Source organism: Trematomus bernacchii, unplaced genomic scaffold (assembly GCF_902827165.1).
Source record: "Trematomus bernacchii unplaced genomic scaffold, fTreBer1.1, whole genome shotgun sequence".
Taxonomy (NCBI): Eukaryota; Metazoa; Chordata; class Actinopteri; order Perciformes; family Nototheniidae; genus Trematomus; species Trematomus bernacchii.
In genome coordinates this window covers 180,418-200,618 of record NW_022987620.1, presented here as the reverse complement: position 1 = coordinate 200,618, position 20,201 = coordinate 180,418, and the positions used below count along the sequence as shown (strand labels likewise).

General features: G+C 40.5%; 1 protein-coding gene and 1 pseudogene across 3 annotated transcripts in view; one reads left to right on the top strand and one right to left on the bottom strand.

The window, feature by feature from the left end:
* Positions 1-11,464, top strand: part of LOC117484246 (multiple C2 and transmembrane domain-containing protein 2-like) — a 67,865-nt gene extending 56,401 nt beyond the window's left edge. For all 3 annotated transcript variants that reach the window (XM_034132710.1, XM_034132708.1, XM_034132709.1), the window contains 6 exons: positions 2,484-2,597; positions 4,623-4,664; positions 6,303-6,412; positions 6,632-6,741; positions 7,137-7,234; positions 10,076-11,464. In XM_034132710.1, coding sequence (XP_033988601.1) covers positions 2,484-2,597; positions 4,623-4,664; positions 6,303-6,412; positions 6,632-6,741; positions 7,137-7,234; positions 10,076-10,123 — 522 coding nt within the window. In that variant the 3' untranslated portion in view covers positions 10,124-11,464. The remainder of the gene's footprint in view (positions 1-2,483; positions 2,598-4,622; positions 4,665-6,302; positions 6,413-6,631; positions 6,742-7,136; positions 7,235-10,075) is intronic.
* Positions 11,465-18,642: 7,178 nt separating this feature from the next.
* On the bottom strand, positions 18,643-19,349 carry LOC117484263 (annotated as a pseudogene).
* Between the last annotated feature and the right edge of the window lie 852 nt (positions 19,350-20,201).

The following is a 20,201-nucleotide window of genomic DNA, read 5'->3' as shown; positions in this document are numbered from 1 at the left end:
CAAGAGTACAGTTTGTCCAATTTGCTGTGAAAAACGGGAGCTGCCGCACAGAGCTGTTATCTGAACAGTAGCTGGGGTTTGAGCCATGCTTTTTATTTTGTACTTTAGTTGAGGATCACTTAAAAATGGGACCTCTTAGCTCACAGTGAAAATATTTCTAATACATAGTTATCTCAAATTAAACAGAATTCCCAATCCCCTTCTCTAAATTAATTAATTAATAAAAGAGTTTATAATGATGTGTAATATTGTTGTTTTGCCTGACAGATCACACACACTCAAGCTCAAATCATACAAGCATGAACGAGCACACACACACACACACACACACACACACACACACACACACACACACACACACACACACACACACACACACACACACACATCCTCCCACTGTTTGAAAGACGGTACCATCTGTACTTGTGTTTTCACACCAGCGCTCCCTGCCATTTCAAGCCTCAGTGAGAAGAAATAAATGCCCACTTAATACCGCCACATGAGAGAAATGAATCAAAGCTTTACTCGGCATGACAGGATAGAACCACCTGCAACATCTGCCCATTGTCAGATATGTGTGAAGACAGTCAGTGTAGTTTACCAAGGTGTAGTCGGTATACTTTAAAATGTGCAAGTTATCCTAGTGAGAAGCCTCCAACTTTTATAGATCACATGCTGTTGTTTCCTAATTAGTTAATTTTCTTAAGGGTGGTGTGACTTGCAGTTTGATGTGACATTTGAATATCCACCCAAACCCAGACAAAATAGTCACCCATGGGCAACGTCATCATACACAATTTGTTAGGTTGAATTCCATATTTACATTGTTTACTATCCCTTCAGGATAAGGTAATAAACACCCATTAGCACAATAAAATAAGCGATAATCCTATTGGTCAATTTTGCTGATCTAAGAGATGTGTCTTTACCAGCTCTTGTTTATATCCTAGTATGCACACACCTAACATAATGTGTGTAAATAAGCTTTTTTGTAAACATAACTACTGAGTATATCATTATTCAACTCTATTTTCAATATGCACTCTTTTTGCACCAGGTACACTGATGATGACAGTTTACAGCAACAGGATCTAATGACAACGTTTATATTAAACATGTGAATCAGCATATTTTAAAGTTGGTTTAACGCGATATATTCGATGTCCGGTCCTTAAAAATATTGGAGCAAGAGCATTGATCAAATAAATACCCTTGCTAAAGCCTTCCTTGGTCTGGTATGACCAGCAGTGTATATATTCTGGTTCACTTACTGTATGGCGCTTTTAGCATCCTCCTCGAGAATTATTCATACAGTACTAATCATCAGGAGAAGGAGAAGTTATATTGTCCCTACTTTAAACAATAGTGTCAGTTATTTTGTGTTATGTTCTTGGATTACCGCCGTGCCATGCAAACCCTTCCCCGAGCATTAGCGTGGAAATCCTGCTACAATCTGAAAATGTGCTACCCTCCAGTCCGGTAGCTCCTGACTTTAGGGTAGCCTTTGATTTTTTTTTTTTTTCTTCTCTCCGATCTGGATCACATTTCCAGAGCCCCTTTTCGCTGTCGAAGACTGTGTAATGCCTCTCAAGCTGAAATGCGCTGCAATTATGACAATCTTTATGGGCTGGGTATACATTTCCACCAAAGCGTGACTTGGCTTTCCCCCTCACCCCCGGCTCTCCCATCATCACAAAGTCCTCTCTAATAAAACAGAACCCTTTCAGTCAGGAGTTGGTTTCATCTGCTGTCCCAGGCCCTGTTCTTGGCTTGTGATAACAGACAAGAGCATGCTTGGCTCATTGCACATTAAAGCTGATGGTGGGGGTGTTGGGGGGCTTTGAAAATGCCATCTTTTATGTCAGTTGGTGCCTCAGAGGAGAGTGATGTCTTTACCAGATGTTCAATTCTATTTTTATTAGCATATCACCAACCTGTAAACCCTTTCCCCACGCCTTGTGGCACGCTGCCATGCTGGCTGGCGCTGCCTCTCTCCGACGGGATTATTTCATCGTTCCCATTTAGCCCCGCAATCGAGACATCACACTCTTTATCCCCTAATCCATTTTTTTAACCTGATGTCCATCACGAGTGGCATTTTAAATCTTAATAACGTATTCACACACGGACTCCCTGTGGCTCCGGTGGGCCGCGGGGTCGTCTTTAATGTACACAGGATGAGAGACGTGGATCAATTAGACTTAATGTCAATGTATATAGGGGGGGTGAGGGGGGGTCGCAGTGGTCGCCCCGCACAGCGTATGCAGAACAACTGAACGTAGGAACAAGGCTTTGATATTGGTGGGGTAGCCTTCATCAGCTTGACCATTGCTAATTAAATCAATAGCAGATTGGATCAACCTTTAGCTAGCGGGGGATTCAGGAACTATGGAAAATGTCTTTGGGATTTAATGAAGAGTTTGTTTCATACTCCAGACCCCCTCTGGAGCGTGACCCCACTCATGTGTGACCTCTGCCTGCAGGTGTTTCTGGTGACGGTGTGGAACTGGGAGTTCTACATGCTGCCCCTCTTCCTGGTGCTGCTCATCGCCTGGAACTACATCCAGATCCGCTCCGGGCGGGTCGCTCAGGACGAGGTGGGCATCTGGTCCTGTTCACACAGGCAGTAATGAGGCTGTAGCAACTTCGTTAGTCTTCGTCTTCTTCTTTTCTTCTTCTCTTTCTTTTTCTATGTCTTCTTCTCATTCGTCTTCTTCTTAGTCTTCTTATTGATCTTCTTCTTTGTCTATGTCTTCTTCATCTTAGTCTGGTTCTTCGTTGTTTTCTTTTTCTTCGTGACTTGCTGGTTCCTGTTCATACATATATACATATATATATATATATATATATATATATATATATGTATTTTCTTTTAATACAAAAACCCAGGACGTGGTGAATCCTGCGCAGCTTTGTAAGCCTTCTTCTGTTTCTGCCTTGTTCTTCTATGTCTGTGTCTCCTTTGTTTTCTTCCTATCATTCATCTTGTTCTTCTTTGTCGTCTGTGTCATCTTCTACTTTGTCTTTTCTTATTCTTCTATGTCTTTATCTTCTCCTCTATCCTCTTCGTTGTCTTTGTCTTCTGGACCTGTTGGTTCCTGTTCACATTTAATAACCTATTTCTCTATAAGTTACAAAGACTCAGGACGTGGTGAATCTGGAGTGGCTTCGTAGGACTTGTCCTTGTTGTTCTTCCTCTCCCTCTGCAGTGACCTACTGCTTCCTGTTCACACTTCATTTATTGTTGAAAAACGACCACCTCAAACACATTTTTCTCTCAAAATTAAAAAGCTGCTGTGTTTCCATAGCAACCAGCTGCACCTAGCTACATAATAATAAAATAACACATAATACAGAGAAACCTCGCTGAATAGACTAATGCAACATATCATTATAGCCTAAGCTAATTTGCAGTACACAGCTTTCTTCTTTTCCCAGTCCGCCTCTAGTTATTGTCCTGAATCCTTCCTCGTCTTCACTGTAATTGGTCTGTTGCCCTCTTCTCGTTGAGACTACGTTTTTATGCCTCTGCTCTGTAAAAGGTCTCAGCTCAGTGTTTTTCCCCCCACTGTGACCACTCTCCGTTTTACAAAGAAAAAAGGACGTAGCATCTTGTATGTGCTCAGTGTGTAGAAGCAGTACACCATAGGTTATAGCAAATAACACACACTGTGCAGTTCAGACAACAATGTGCTTCATTTCACTGTTAAAGAGGCCCTCAAATGCTTTCTTGAGTTGTCCCTTTCCTGTAGTGTGATATATAGGGATCGGTGCAATTTTCTGCAAAGGCTTAAATCCCTGTGTTTTTCTCATACACACTCCCCACCCACCCCCTGCCTGAAACACCTCCATTGGACTACTTTGATTACTTCCATAACATAGTGACATCATTATGGAACACACATGCTTCTATTGGCTAGCGCTCCAACATATCAGAGCGGTTGACCAATCACAATAGAGCCAGTCAGTTTGAGCATTTCATTCATATGCGAATAATCATACGATGGCAATAGGGGAACTTGAAGATATAAAAACATATTATTTACTGAGCCAGAAAAGGGGTTTTTATTCAGAGAAATACCTCTAACTTTAGCTTTACGGATTTAATCCTTGAAATGTTGATAGTATCTAAGAAAAGATTACATTTCAATACTGTACAAGTATATGTCCCAAGTTTACAAAAAAATATGCAAAAACGATATATTACATGATTTTATAAATCATCTTTATTGCATGAACATTTTTTTTTTTTTTAAACGAATACACATTCTAATGTCAGAGAATATTCAGATGTCTTTATCGTCAATTCTGGACTTCTCTATCGGAACGTCTTTTCCCCTTTTGTCAGATAACATAAAGATATTGATGTATCATGTTCTGGTATAGACGTGTGATTTGTCTCACCTTCGGTTGCTGTGGTGCGTTGTGAACAAAGACCAACACGGCCTGCTGTCAGTCAGCTGTCCTGCAGAGTGTTTGTGAGGCTGACCCCTGCACTCTGTCACAGGACGACCCCACCAGCACACTGGAGTTAATGCAGAGTCCCAGCGTCAACATGAGACTAAGTTCATAATGTAGAAAAGATCCTCAGCTTTATAATACAGCTGCTGTTTCATTTTTAGGACAATATGGATGTGGGCGATGATGAAGAGGATGATGAGAAGGTATGTACCTGTGTTTCTTTTGTTTGCAGTAATTTAAATTTAAGCATCTGTATTTTCTGATGAAAAGAAAGGAAGTTTATTTGGACAAATTCCTATGATCTATGATTTTGGGCTCTTCATTCAGTACTAAATCTTCAGATGCATTTTGATTCCCGACAACCACAATATTTTAAAAAGACGTTCGGGCTTAATGAAGACCTCACCGACCCGTTTCCACATGTCACGACACATTCATATGCTAATAGAGAGGTGGGCGGGGGGGAGGTTCTGCTGCATTTGGGAAAGTCCCTGAGCTTAACACGCCATATAATACCATCAATATGGAACTAATGACAGCACTTAGACATGCTTTTTCAAAGCTCATTGGAAAGCTGGTGTATAGTATAACAATGCTTTTTAGTCAATAAAATATTCCTTTATTTTACTCTAGACGTTTTGAATGGTCTGGCGTAAAGTGGTTCTCAAACTGTCTTCAGTGGGAACATGACCCTGAACTGGTTGAAGTAGTTCAGGGCAGTGAGGGGGTTGATTGATATTTGACTATTCGTCTTACAGAGACTGATAGTCACCATGAATATTCCAGGTTTGATCCCCTCCGCAGCTCCTTTCCCAGGCCCGTCCCCAGCCTCTGAGTGGCATGGAGCCAGCGACCCCTCCGTGTCTCTGAGCAGACGCGAACGGACATCACAGAGATCACATAGTGACAAAGACCATGGCTTTGGCCAGTAAACAGTCCCCCGATAACCAGCACCCGCAGACCCCAGCCTCCCCTCTCTTCATCCTCTAACCCTCCTTCAGTCTCCCCATGTTTGATGTGGACATGTAGCCGTGTCTCTACAGATCTGTGCACTGAGAGCCAGACTTTAGACACCGAGTCTCCTCCTGTTTACTCTAAAGCCATCCTCCCTCCTGGGATCTGGACGAGCCTGAGAACGGTGCCTCTTCTCTTTCAAAATGTGGAGTCCAGTCCCACTCTGAAGAGCATTCAATTCACAGCCAGTGAAGCTGTTAGAGAATCTGCCTTTACATTCTGCAGACACCGGTGACTGTTCGGTGTCTTTCTCTGAGACAAATATACTTAAAGTACCAAAAGTAATAACACTTAATATGCCAATTTTAGAATCAAATATACTATGTTTCTATGATAGTTATTAATGTATTAATGACGTGTTAATCAAGATGTAACTGTGGAACTCAATCTAATGACTTTGTATACAGCAGGGTAGCTTGTGAATCTAATCCAGGTGTAACTAAAGTCCTATTTAAGTTTTGATCATGTTTTTTTAATTATTATTCCATATCTGTAAAGTAATTAACAAAATGAAGGTAGTACATTAATGTAGTTGGGTAGAAGTACAAAGTAGCATTAAATTAAAAAAAATCCCAAGTTAAGTACAAGGAGCGCAAAATTGTACTTGTATCTACTTCAAATGTTTTACTTATATTGAATTATTGTTTTCATATATTAATGTTCCTAAAATATGTATGTGATACCACATCTTGTATACAAGGGCAGTGTAAACGGTTAATCAATAGATTCCCCGATAATACAACTAAAACAGCAAATAAGAGCAGTAAACACACCCTTCCCGTTATACACCGTTTATAAACTTCTGATCCTTTTTGGTTTAACTGTAGGAGTCGGAGAGAAAAGGGCTGATGGAGAAAATCCACATGATCCAAGACACCATCCTCACCGTTCAAACCCTGCTGGATGAGATCGCTAACTTTGGGGAGAGGATTAAAAAGTAAGAATTTACCAAACCACCATGAATCACAGCTCATTATCTGTATTTGCTTTCAGCTCAAATGTCTTGAATCACAATATGAAATGGATTAAAAGCTTCTCCTGTATAGAGTCTGCATTAGAGGGGCCACAGCCACATGTTTTTATTACAACAAGTACTGTATTTTACAGACAAAGATGAAATGAAGTTGGAATACTTACTGATGATTTATCTTTTTAGCACTTTCAACTGGTCGGTGCCATTCCTGTCCGGCCTGGCTATCCTCATTTTTGTCACTGCAACAATCCTCACGTACTACGTCCCTGTTCGATACGTGGTTCTAATATGGGGTGAGTGTCAAACACAGTTTATTAAGTTGTGTGTTGATCTGTCTGTTGGCCATTATTTAAAGTCAAATATGTCCTTTATCATGTTTTGATTGTCTATAAGATGTATAGCATCCCAGGAATATTTGCTCCTTATATGTTCTGGCTGTTGAGTCCCTTCCCCATTATCTCCTTAATATTAGCTGCTTATAATGTACTGAATGAGTTAAGGCAGATCTTAATGGTGTTAAAAGTATTACAGCCTAAGAAGTTAAAGTAAAAGAAGAATAAAGGTTGCAGCAGTAATATTTCTCGGACGGCGTGAGCCTCCTCTGCAGGTATTTGTTTGTGTGGAAACAAAGAGCGCAGCCACAAGAGACTAGCGTTAATGATACGTTGGGTGTGAATTTCTGTTTTAGGCATCAATAAATTCACCAAGAAATTACGGAACCCGTACAGCGTCGCCAACAATGAAGTGGTTGATTTCCTGTCGAGGGTGCCTTCAGATGTGCAGAAGGTAAGCCGGCCAGGAAGCCCAAAATCCCCGAGCCCCGCTACGCTGTGCCTCGCGCTAAAACAACTCCCAGGCATTCTTCCCCCTTGTCTGTATAATTAGCTTCATCTGTATAATTATGTAGCCCCGTATAATTTCTGTTGTGTTTTTGGTGGTGATACATCCCTGGTGGAGGTCTGCTGCTTTAGCTGCTTTGCAGGGCAAGCTGTTCCCAGGCTGCCTCCTGTATGAACTCCCCCCCCCCCCCCCTCCCCCCCTCAGCAGGAGCAGAATATAGATATCTCCTCCAACTCGCATACACCCACGGCTGGGCGGTAGGAAGAGTCCAATAACACTATATAAAATATTGCAGCAGTATTTGTGCCTTCCCAAATATTATATATATAGTAAAGATATGTATTTTTGTATTATTATAATTGTATTTATAATCATTAGTAATGTGCCATAGTGGAATAAGTACTCTGATCCCTTACTTAAGTCAAACTAAACATTCTAGAGTCTAAACGTTCTGAGTTCAAAATGTGTTTTGTACGGAAGTATTATCAGTATGCAGATTGACTCTTCCTCTGACTCATATTAGAGATATGATTCTATTTATTTCTAACAAATACATGTAAGAGCATTTCTATGTTGTTTGTCAACACTGATCCAATTTAAGTTGAATACTATTGACTAGTACTACAATACTGCATCATATCAGCATAGCATGCATTTTTGTGTTAATAGTAACTGAATTAAAAATAAATGTATAATTAATAATATTTGAAATATAAAACAGTAGAAGTATAAAGTAGCATCAAATGGAATACAAAGCATGACAAAAAAGTGCTTGAGTAAATCACTCAAAACAATGTTCTTGTGACATTCCAACACTCCAACAATTAAAAATCCCTTTTAAGCTTGATTTCACATTTCAACAGCAGTGCCAACAATAAAACCATATGGAAACACTAGTCGTGGTATGTTGAAAAGTTGTCTAAGGCCAATTTAAAGTATGAGACATTTACAAAAAATCTGTTGGCATTCTCCCTTCTTGTATCCGCTTTCCTTTCTTTCTTTTCTCTTTTTACCCGCTGTTGTCTCTCCTCCTCATCCTCTCTGTGTCTATCCTTTTCTCTTTAAGTCGTTTGACCCCATTTGCCTCCTCCCTGTCCTTCTTGAATGCCCTTGGGCCTCTGGGTTTCGTGACGGAGACTCTCTCTAGCTTCTCGGCCAGCCACTGTTATTTCTGTCTATGCATGACTGTGGTCATCCTGCTCAGTAGTGGTAGTTCTCCCTTATAACGTGGTGCAGGAATGAGTCCTTAAATCCGAAAATGAGTTAGCATTTTACCCATTTCTATTCCCTTGTTTTGAAATCAACGGTTCATTTTTTGCGTATTAGATGCCTGAAATAAGATCTGTGGTTACCTTAAGAGATGTTCAGGTTTTGTTCTAACATTGTGATGTAGTTTGTTTATAGCCTAACATTAGCTGCCTTTAGCTTATCAGTGGAGTTTGTTTATAGCCTAACATTAGCTGCCTTTAGCTTAGCAGTGGAGTTTGTGTATAGCCTAACATTAGCTGCCTTTAGCTTAGCAGTGGTAGTTTGTTTATAGCCTAACATTAGCTGCCTTTAGCTTAGCAGTGGAGTTTGTTTATAGCCTAACATTAGCTGCCTTTAGCTTAAAAGTGGTAGTTTGTTTATAGCCTAACATTAGCTGCCTTTAGCTTAGCAGTGGAGTTTGTTTATAGCCTAACATTAGCTGCCTTTAGCTTAGCAGTGGTAGTTTGTTTATAGCCTAACATTAGCTGCCTTTAGCTTAGCAGTGGTAGTTTGTTTATAGCCTAACATTAGCTGCCTTTAGCGTAGCAGTGGTAGTCTGTTTATAGCCTTACATGAGCTTTTTGGTTCTGCTGATTGCATTTATGCTTTAAAAAAAATCATAAAGTGGTGTTACTATGCAACACAGTCTCACGGCATTTCGTGTTATAGTCACGAAATTAATCTATTGATTCGTGTTCACCAACACGATTTCGCCATTTTTTTCGTGTCACACAGAACTATTTTAAAAGCAATGTAAATAATAACAAATTAAAAGGAAAAACATATTTCAAAAAATACAGATTTAAGTATTCTGACACAGAACGATTTTAGAAGCAATGTATTTATATTGGTAGTATGTTTCGTGCCTGCACCAAATAATAACAAATTAGAAGGAAAAAAAGATGACATAAAATACAGATTTCAGTATTCTGAGGCTCTGAGCCCCATTTCTTTTCCTCACTGACGGCAAAAATCTCAGACATTATACAATTTCAAATAAAAGGGATAGGGTTAGGCTTAGGGTAAGATATTGAGTAAGAACATGTTTTTATGAACCACACAGCTTCTGGTCTTCCAAGACCCGACCGGACAAAAAGACGTGTTGCAGGCACGAAACATACTACCAATAGAAATACATTGCATTTAAAATCGTTCTGTGTGACACGAAAAAAACACGTGACTAATAACACGAAATGCCGTGAGACTGGGTTGTACTATGTGAAGACGATCCTTCGTAAAAAAACGAGTTAGTATCATAAACGTGTGTTTCTCAGATCCTTTTTCTCCAATAGGCTATTCCAAAATCCAATGGAAAAATACCATTAGACTTTTATCAATTGTGCCCTTGAGATGCTAACTTCTGAATCGGCCTACAAAAATACGTCATAAGTCTGCAAACTCTATTGAAAATGTTATCTGTTTTGCAATGAATAAAAGCTCTACAAGATGGAGAGAAATAAATGATTATTGTTATAAAAAATAAGAACAACACTTAAGTTGCTCTGGTTTTACAGTGACTCATGTTCGTATTCCCTGCAGGTTCAGTACAGTGAGAGGAGAGGCAGCAGGAAGAAGAAACTCTTGTAATTCCTCCTCAAAAACCGTTCCCAGAGGACCTGCATGTCTCTGGGTGTGTGGTAGGTTTGAATCTAAATCAGATGTGGTGATACACGGCGCGCCAAACAGACCCTTCAACCAAAGAAGTCCTTTTGAGGACCCCGCAGCGATGACGGAGGAGACATTTGTTATTTAATTTCCAAAGATTGTATGTACAGTTTTTTTCTTTTAGATAATCAGAAGCTGCTTTATTTTATATGTTTCATGGCCCCAGGTTATGTTTTCCTGAAACCAGCAGAAATATCAGTTTGTATTATATTGAATGTATGTGCTGGGTGTGTAACATTTGTTCGATATTTTTATGTTATTTACACTGAAAATGTGCTGACTTCCAAAATGGAATAATCACCTAATGGTGAAGTTGCTGTTGCTGAAATGAAAGTAACATTTAATTATGGGTTACTTTTTATGGGTTACAAGTCATCATAAGAAATGTTCTTGGAAAATGGTTATATTTTGAAGTACATGGTATTTGTGGTTTAAAAGAATATGAAGAATTTCCAGCTAAAATGATTAAGGCTTTCTTATGTACATATTACGCTGGCCCTGAAAGTCAATAACAACATTTTACAAAACATTTTACAAAACACAACCACAATTCAGAAAACCCAACAACATTAACACAAACGGGAAAAGGGAGGTAGGTCTTTGAAATGGATTCCTCTTTGCTGATTAGATGCGTCTGTCAGTCTAAATCTAAGCAAAGGAGGATACTTCTTATTTAGGGCAAAGACTGGCCCACATATCCCATAATGCCCAGTGGTGGCTATTTGATTACGTTTGCTGAAGAGTTAACGCTTTTTTGTAACTTTTTGAGGAATCCATGTCCAATACGTGCCTACATGTTTCGGTTATAGGAAATGTTGTTGTTTTTCTCCATTGCTGCTGTGTTTTTTTAAATCTCGTGTTTTCAAAAATGTTTATCTTTGAAAATGTTGTGTTTCGACCATCAGGGCCACCGTACCATACAGCAACATTGATTAGTAGCAACTATTCTGCATCATATCCTTTTTGTTTCTTTCATTTACCTTTTTTGAAAATGGATAAATGGCTATTGTGTACAGCATTGACTGACTGATTTTACTTTAACGTGACATTATGGACTTATTTTTACATGCAAAGATGAGTCCTTACATTTAGTGTTTCATTCAATCTACATAAAGGATGATTGTACTCTGTTGTATTTTACTCTTTGCTTCTGAGTGGGATGGGGCCAGATCTGTACACACGCAACTTTATTTATTAACGACAATCACAGATGAAGACTTTGTTTCTCATTTCGGACAGCAATAAATGCAAAGTTTGGGTGTATTTCCTGCCTCTGTGTCTCTGCTCTCTCTTTGAATTCTCCTGCACGCTGTTTTGATCCTCTCCATGCTCCCGTGCTGCAGGATTGTGGGCGTCTAACAACACCGTTTCCAAGCCCCCCTCTCTTCATTAGGCTTTCATGAAGCGAGGCGAGGCTGTGCGAGACCTCACCGGCACCCGGGCTCCCCGCTGTGTTGATGGCCCTTGGGCGTCGCCACAAGCGGGAGGACCTCAGCGACCTCATCTCAGCTGCTGCGACGAGACGCCTGCAGCCAGCATCCTATCAAGCACAGCAGCCAGACAAAGCTCCGGTACCGGGCTGCACACCGCTCAGGAGCAGGAGGAGGGTTTTAAAAAGCAGCCACAAGCAACAACAGCCGCACCAATTTAGGGATTGGAGAATTGGAATAGTTAAGATGTTTGCGTTCAGAGTAATACCCTGGGATTTATGGCTTTTAAGTCGGAGCGCGTGGGCTCCCAGTCAGCAGCCTCCTAAATGAGTAAAACAAGTGGAAAACTGCTCACGTGAAATACAATAGGAATTCCATAATTGTTGTGCTGTATAATTATAGCGCACATGAAAGTATTCCATAATTGACCTGATACACATGCTATCTTACACAGATCTAAAACAATTTGATGATTTCTCCAATTGTTCCCAGGACAGAGGGTGGGGAATGTGGCAGACGATGACCTGTATAGCTCTTCATCTAGTTAATGTTGACTTAGGTATTCAATATTAATAACTCGCTGTCAAGGACACTGCAAGGACATCTCAATTTGACACTTATAGGCCCAGCATGAATATGTATAGGCAGTGAGACGCTTCAAAATTACCAAGTAAAATCACAGTTCACACGTGGGGACTAATGTGATGTGGCACATGCATTCTGATGGGCCACAAAAACAGCGGCTGATAGGTCTCAAAAGACTTGTTATAATGTGTGTGTGTGTGTGTGTGTGTGTGTGTGTGTGTGTGTGTGTGTGTGTGTGTGTGTGTGTGTGTGTGTGTGTGTGTGTGTGTGTGTGTGTGTGTGTGTGTGTGTGTGTGTGTGTGTGTGTGTGTGTGTGTGTGTGTGTGTGTGTGTGTGTGTGTGTGTGTGTGTGTGTGTGTGTGTGTGTGTGTGTGTGTGTGTGTGTGTGTGTGTGTGTGTGTGTGTGTGTGTGTGTGTGTGTGTGTGTGTGTGTGTGTGTGTGTCATTTTGGACCAGTCCGCGGAGCACCTCACACACCAGGATCCCTTGGCTAACTAACAGGGAGTCCCCATTGACTTGCATAGAGCTCCCTGAACGTTGGTAATAGACGAGTTGGGATCGCGCAGAAATGCTCTCCGCAGACCCATTCTCACAGCGTTATAAACCTTTTTCTTACTCAATATCAAGCCTCACTTATTGTTTTTACTTCGGCTGTGAGTGTTTGTGTGTTCTCAGGATGAGTTTCGCTTGTTCTCGCTGTGTCGCAGAGCCGGAAATCAGTAGAAATGGCCATGACATGGGACCTTTAACACATTTATTACTACACCCAGAATTTCTGTGTCAAGCATAGGAGATGGCATGGAGGGAACTTATTGGGAACATGATGTTTAACTAGTTACCAACATAAAATATTGCAAGTGAGCAAAGTGCAAAGCAGCAGGAAGCCGTTTCAACACTGGCAGAAGGACTGGTTAGTTTGTTGGTTTCTGGCTCAATTTGTTTTAAATATAACGCTTCACCCTCAAACTTTGGCTGGTGCAGCTAGTGCAGTGCATTTCAAGAATGACTATAATTGTCATTAAACCTCCGCTTAAAATGTATAAGCCTATAATATAACCATTATCAGTTGTCGCCAAAAACATAGATTTGAGGGTGTATGTCCCTAATTTACCGCTTAGTTTGAAGGCCACTTTCATATATGGGTAAGATGTGTCGCCACACATTTTCTTATTTGAGCTTATATTTGCATGTAACTTTGTGAGAAATCACTGTGTTCTCTCGCACAAAATATTTTTGAATCTCCGCTGACAATCAGAGCTGTCGGCTGTTGGTAGCCTCAGGCTCTTCTGGATCAAGGGCTTTGATGTTGGCCTGCTCCGGGACAACACAGTCGCCCCACAGCCTCTGGGCAGCAACCCAGCAAGTACACACTTCGCCCGTGATTTACCTGGACCTAGACTCCCTGAAGGATTGTTCACACTGGAGAGTGGTGGGGGGTCCACATGGTCAAAATCAAGCTCATTATTAACATTAAACATTGTTGAACAAAGGATAAAACTACAATTAGAGTAAAAAAAAGAAAAAAAAGTAATAGCCTATAAAGGAGAAATGTTTTGGAAATTGTTGATAAAAGACGAGTTAAAACCGGTTAAAACGCATCACAGTTTTAAACACATGGTTAATGCTGCACATTTAACGCAGCTGTACTATTTCTAGCTGTCGATAAATATGAATTTGTTCATGGAGTGCAATGGCTTAATGTTTCAACCAACTCCATTATTGGATCCTTCGATTTCAGTCAATTAGACATTACTTTTAGTTAGTTTCTATTCGGCTACTTTAAGCTTACTTTCAACAATGAGTACATTGCTTTTTCTTTTAAATCCATTACTTCTGGCTGACTATTTCAACCCTTAACATCCTTTGAGCTAACTATTTTAACCATTTAGCCATTACTTTTAGCTAACTATTTCAACCATTTAGCCATTACTTTTAGCTAACTATTTCAACCATTTAGCCATTACTTTTAGCTAACTATTTTAACCATTTGGCCATTACATTTAGCTCACTATTTCAACCATTTAGCCATTACTTTTAGCTAACTATTTCAACCATTTAGCCATTACTTTTAGCAAACTATTTCAACATTTAGCCATTACTTTTAGCTAACTATTTCAACCATTTGGCCATTACATTTAGCTCACTATTTCAACCATTTAGCCATTACTTTTAGCAAACTATTTCAACCATTTAGCCATTACTTTTAGCTAACTATTTCAACCATTTAGCCATTACTTTTAGCTAACTATTTCAACCATTTAGCCATTACTTTTAGCAAACTATTTAAACATTTAGCCATTACATTTAGCTCACTATTTCAACCATTTAGCCATTACTTTTAGCTCACTATTTCTACATGTAGCCTTCACTTTTAGCTAACTATAACAACCATTAAAGGTGGGGTAGATAATTTTGGAGAAACCAGCTCGAGTGCGCTAGAATTTGAAAATACACAGCCGGAAAAAATCTGCCACTTCCTTACAGAGCCCCTCCTCCAACACACATAAACGCGCACATGATCAATGAGGGCACGGGATAAGTTTGTGCACAGATGGAAGGCTGACAGGCAGGTAGGCCATCCAATCATTTTAGCCGGGCCGGCTAAAATGATGGGTCGTGCTTTTTACAGTACTACGGCTTCCACAGATGACATTTTTTTATGGATTTTTTGGCAAAGCTCTTAAGATATTCATTGCTATCGGGATGTTAAGAGCATTCCATGGAATATAACAAAAAGTGTATCTCGAGCCGGTTTCTCAAACTTACCTACCCCACCTTTAAGCCGTTACTTTTCGCTAACTATTTCTACATTTAGTCATTACTTTTAGCTAACTATTTCTACATTTAGTCATTACTTTTAGCTAACAATTTCAACCATGTAGCCATTTCCTTAAGCTAGCATTTCAAATATCTGCATGTATGCTGCTTGTTTTTACACAGTCTTCCTTGCGCACCATGCTCAGGGGCCTCATTTATAAACGGTGCGTACACTCTAAAGATGGCGTACGCCAGTTTCTACGCAATGTTTGCGATTTATAGAAAACAAACTTGACGGGAAAATGTGCGGCCCTCCACGCAAACTCTGACCCATGCGTAGCCTACGCACTAAGCACAAAAACGGGAGAGACGAGAAACTGCGACACCGTTGGCAGAAGGAAGAATGGAGAGAAATATGTGGAAATAATACCATGAATAAAATGTTACCTCTCATATATGAAGAATTCATTTTCACAAATTGATTAAAGCCAATATTAAAATGATTAAACAAACGCCTGTTTGAGTCTCCTCAGTGCACACAAAAACATAACTTGGAGAAATAAATAAATACGGAAATGTTATTGCTCACCCCTCGATTATGTTCTCTTGTTAAGAAATGTATTCTCATAAATGATGCGGTAAACAGAAGGACAGAATTACTTTAAACTGACACCGTTTTGCATTTCTATAGGTTGTACGAGCATGGTTTTATATACTATCATGTTTAATCATGTTTTATGCCGTTTGCCAAGACTTGATAAGTCGCTCGTAAAACACAGGAGGTATGGAAACTAAGAACACCATATGTGGTAAATTGTACAGCTAATATAACACAACACATTAGTTGTATTTCCTTTAACATGGTGGATTATGGATATATAGTTGCTGATCGACAGCTGGAACACAAACCACCAAATACAAACAAATTATTCAGATCCATTCGCCATGACTCTACTCCGGAGGGATTCCCCGATCATTAGTGCGAATGCTGTGCCACAGCATTCCACTATAGTACTTCGATTCTTTATTAGTGCGAATGCTGTGCCACAGCATTCCACTATAGTACTTCAAATCTTTATTCCCCTTATTTCAGCCAATACTTTGGCTCTCCATAACTTCAGCTTATTTTCAGCTACAGAAACCATTCAAATATTAAACTATTCAGCCTTTTCAGGAATCGATGGGAAACCTTCACATTTTTTTAAATATGTTATACTTTTTGAAATATTCAGCTTTTTAAACTCTTTTTTTAACATTGAAGTCAATGGGAGATGCCTTCAAAGAAGAGAGAGAGGGCGATGAAGAGAAGAGAGAGAGGGCGATCAAGAGGAGAGAGAGAGGGCGATCAAGAGAAGAGAGAGGGCGATCAAGAGAAGAGAGAGAGGGCGAGCAAGAGAAGAGAGAGAGAAGAGTGAGAGGGCGATCAACAGAAGAGAGAGAGGGCGATCAAGAGAAGAGAGAGAGGGCGATAGAAGATTGAGAGGGTGATCAAGAGAAGAGAGAGGGCGATCAAGAGAAGAGAGAGAGTAATGTAACCTCCTAATGTAATGTATAACTCCTATGAAAATGTTCAAAAAGTGCTCAAACTTCACATGTGTGCTAACAGTCCAGCCGTGAAGACATCTACGGGACAGTTTTGAGATTTCTTCAAATGCCGTTGCCATGGCAACACAATGCTCACCATAATATTACTTTTGTCGGTAACGGAGTAGTGTAACGCGTTACTTTTATAATTCAGTAATCACACTACAGTTACTAACATTGCCCCGACACGCGTTACTTCGTTACTTTTATAAAATCAGTCATAATCACACTGACAGACAAGAGGGGTTTCCGCCGCAGGTTTATATGTACGTAATCTGCGCGACTTGCGCGTCCACATCTCCACGTGCAGTGCTGCATAAACATGGCAGAGTCAGCGATAACTTTCGAGGGGTGGAGGTATGCCCATTATTTTGAGTTCGTCCGAAGAATAGACAGGAATGTGACGGTGAGGTGCAAACTGTGTCCAGGCCAGAAGCTGTTATACACTGCTGCAAACACCACGTCAAACCTCAACAAACACCTGCAAAGAACACATGCTAAGGTGAAGCTAATAGCTAAGGACCCCCGAACCCAGAGTGAGGATGTTGTGAGTGCGCCGCCGCCGACCGAAGCAGCAACAATTAGCATTTGGAGGACCGGTAACCAAAGCAGAGATGGACAGGCTTGTAGCATCCTTCATAGTAGAGGTAATGTTGCCCATTTGCACAGTGGAATCACCATCGCATCGTTCAGAGATATACTGCGCAAAATACAGATAGCAGGAGACAGAGGACAGCCATAGTCAGAGCTATCTGGATCAGTCTTATGCGACAATGGAAACTGAACTAAAGAGAACATTTGAAACTTTAGCAGTCTGCGTGATCTGCCTGTAGGGAGGGGCGGGACGGCCCTGCGAGTAAAGTAACAAGTAAAGTAACGAGTAAAGTAACGAGTAAAGTAACGAGTTACTTTATGTAGAGAGTAACGAAGTAGTGTAATATATTACTTTTTTTTAAAGTAATATGTAATATGTAATATATTACTTTTTTTTAGTAACGACCCCATCTCTGATGCTCACCATGAAACACGGCTTTCTCATAACTTCAGTAAAAATGCTCGAAATGGCCCAAAACTTCACAGGTTTGGTAACGATGCAGCCATCAACACATCTAAGCGTATTATGGGGTGTCATCAAATGCCATTGCCATGGCGACAGATAATTCACCATCAAGTTAGTTCAAAAGTTTGCAGTTCAAATATTCTGCTGCTTTCCCAAGCCTTTTTACTTTCTTTTCTCATCTTAATACAAATTCATTCACTACTACTTACATCTGATATTTAACTCCTTCAGCCTATTTTCAGCTGCAGAAACCATTCAACTATTACATTATTCAGCTATTTCAGGACATCAAGGCTATACATGTTGTTGTTTATACCTTTTTTTAAACCTTTTCTTTTAAATATTAAGCTTTTTCTGCATTTTTGTAGCTAAAAGCAGCTACCATTCAGCTAATAACATATTCAGCTTTTTCTGCATTTTCAGCTAAATTCAGCCACAAATGTTCACAGTTTACAGCATTCGCACGCATTTTCTGCAGGAAATGCATTTTCTAGTTTCTTACAGTTTCTCCTCAAGGGGGTGTCTCCCGTCCCCGGGACAAACACACTGCCTGAGGAAGGTTAGGCTATGCGTATTTTTTTTGTCATTAACCTTTTTCGGACCACTTATTTATTTATTTTGGTGACGATCCGACCTCCATGCTGCTACGTTCAAACTGCCTCCACCAAACAATATGATTTATCTCGACCTCCCCAAAATAACCTAAATCTGACACGGTGTGAGATGTCTTTTTTAGCTGTTCTGTCGTCATTTCCTGCAATCTTCTTCATGCAGTCAGTCAAAATGAATTAATGAATGGGCGTTTCTTTGACTATTTATAGGCAAATATGGGCGTTACGTGAAGCCCGCAAAAGCTGCGCCGCATTTCGAGTTGATTGTGATTTATAAAGGGAAATCGGCGTAGGATGTGCCATACACAAGTCCTACGGCGGTAAGCAGTCTTTTATGAATCGGAAAATGTCTGTGCGCATTTATTTGCTTTGTCCTACATAAGCAACCTTCCCACGTCAATCCTACGCAAGGCTTTATAAATGAGGCCCCTGAGCGTGGTTGATCTCGTGCTGGATGGTGCCATGGTAGACGCAGCCCCACCTGTTGAGAGAGAGCACCTGTCTGCCTCCTGTTTTGCCCAGAGAGGAGTAACATCCGCCCTTGTTCTCAATGCTGATGTAGTCGTACTGGTTCCGATGGGGGACGAAGCGGAGGCAGGTCTTGCTGTGGAAGGCATTCATAGCGTAGGTGATCTTCTGTCTCTCCAAGCTGGTGAATTGACTGCTCGTGATGAAGGGGATCGTCACCAAGACGTTGGAGCCTTTCTTCCACAGGCAGCTCTGGGACCAGCACTTGGCACATGGCGTTTCTGGTTTTGGGAGCCACCAGGTCTCCTTCCAGCAGGATCTCATCTGTGGCGTTGTTGGAGGTCAAAATCCTGGTGGTGATGTCGACAGTGTCTTCTTCTTCTTCTTCTTCTTCTTCTTCTTCTTCTTCTTCTTCTTCTTCTTCTTCTTCTTCTTCTTCTTCTTCTTCTTCTTCTTCTTCTTCTTCTTCTTCTTCTTCTTCTTCTTCTTCTTCTTCTTCTTCTTCTTCTTCTTCTTCAATTCCTTCCTCCTGGAGAGGAAGTGCCTGAGAGAGGCCGAGCAGGAGCAGCAGCAGCAGGCTGGCAGAGGGAGTCATCTTCAGGGTCGGTCTGGAGGCTGTGGAGCTGCTGTGGAGAGACTCCTTGAAGCTTGATGTTTGACTCAGTTCAGTCCAGGGTCTTTATACTCTCCTCTACAGGTGTGTCTGCAGGAGGATTATGGGTTGGTGTCTACACTGCTAGGCCTGAACAAACCTCTGAAGGGAGGACTCCACAGACAAACCTGCTTTTTAAGCGGGGATTAATCCCCCAAAGACATCTATTTTGATCTTTTTTGTGTGCCACATCCTTAGCTACACTTTGCTCAGGTGGTTTTATATTTCTGTGGATTAGAAATGGCTTTTAAGCCAGCTTTACCAAAGTGTATATGTTCAAATTAAATGTGTGTGACCCAAATACTGTCCCTTTGTTCTTTCATGACCTGCGTAATTGAAATACCCGGTGCGCTTTTTATGACAAGCTGTTAAAGTTGTAGAAAAAGCTGCGTGTCCCTCTGTGAGGATGATAGACGGCCTATTGAAACTCTTGCATATGTAGAAGATGTTAATAGGTTCCTGTGGGACATGTTGCTGCGGCCGTGCCCAAGACAGCTCTCTAGTCAGAAAAAATGAATACTAAATTGCATGAAACAGTCGGTTCTATTGTACAAAATCATCATGTTCCCCCTCGGGGAACGCCAGTAACATCTGTTTAATGATGCATGCAAACTAATTATTATGCCTTTTCATTAAATTAGTTTGATTCAACTTAAGCATCTTTTAATCTACCTTTCTTCATGTTATCTTTATTTAAATATTAATATGCATATAAACAGTTTTGATTTTGTTCAGCCCTGCAATGTTCTGTAACACATTTTAAAACTTAATGAGATATAGCTGTTTATTGGAACTTATACCCAGGACACGATATGTCCCCTAGTCTCATAAAAAAATATGGACTTTACTTTGT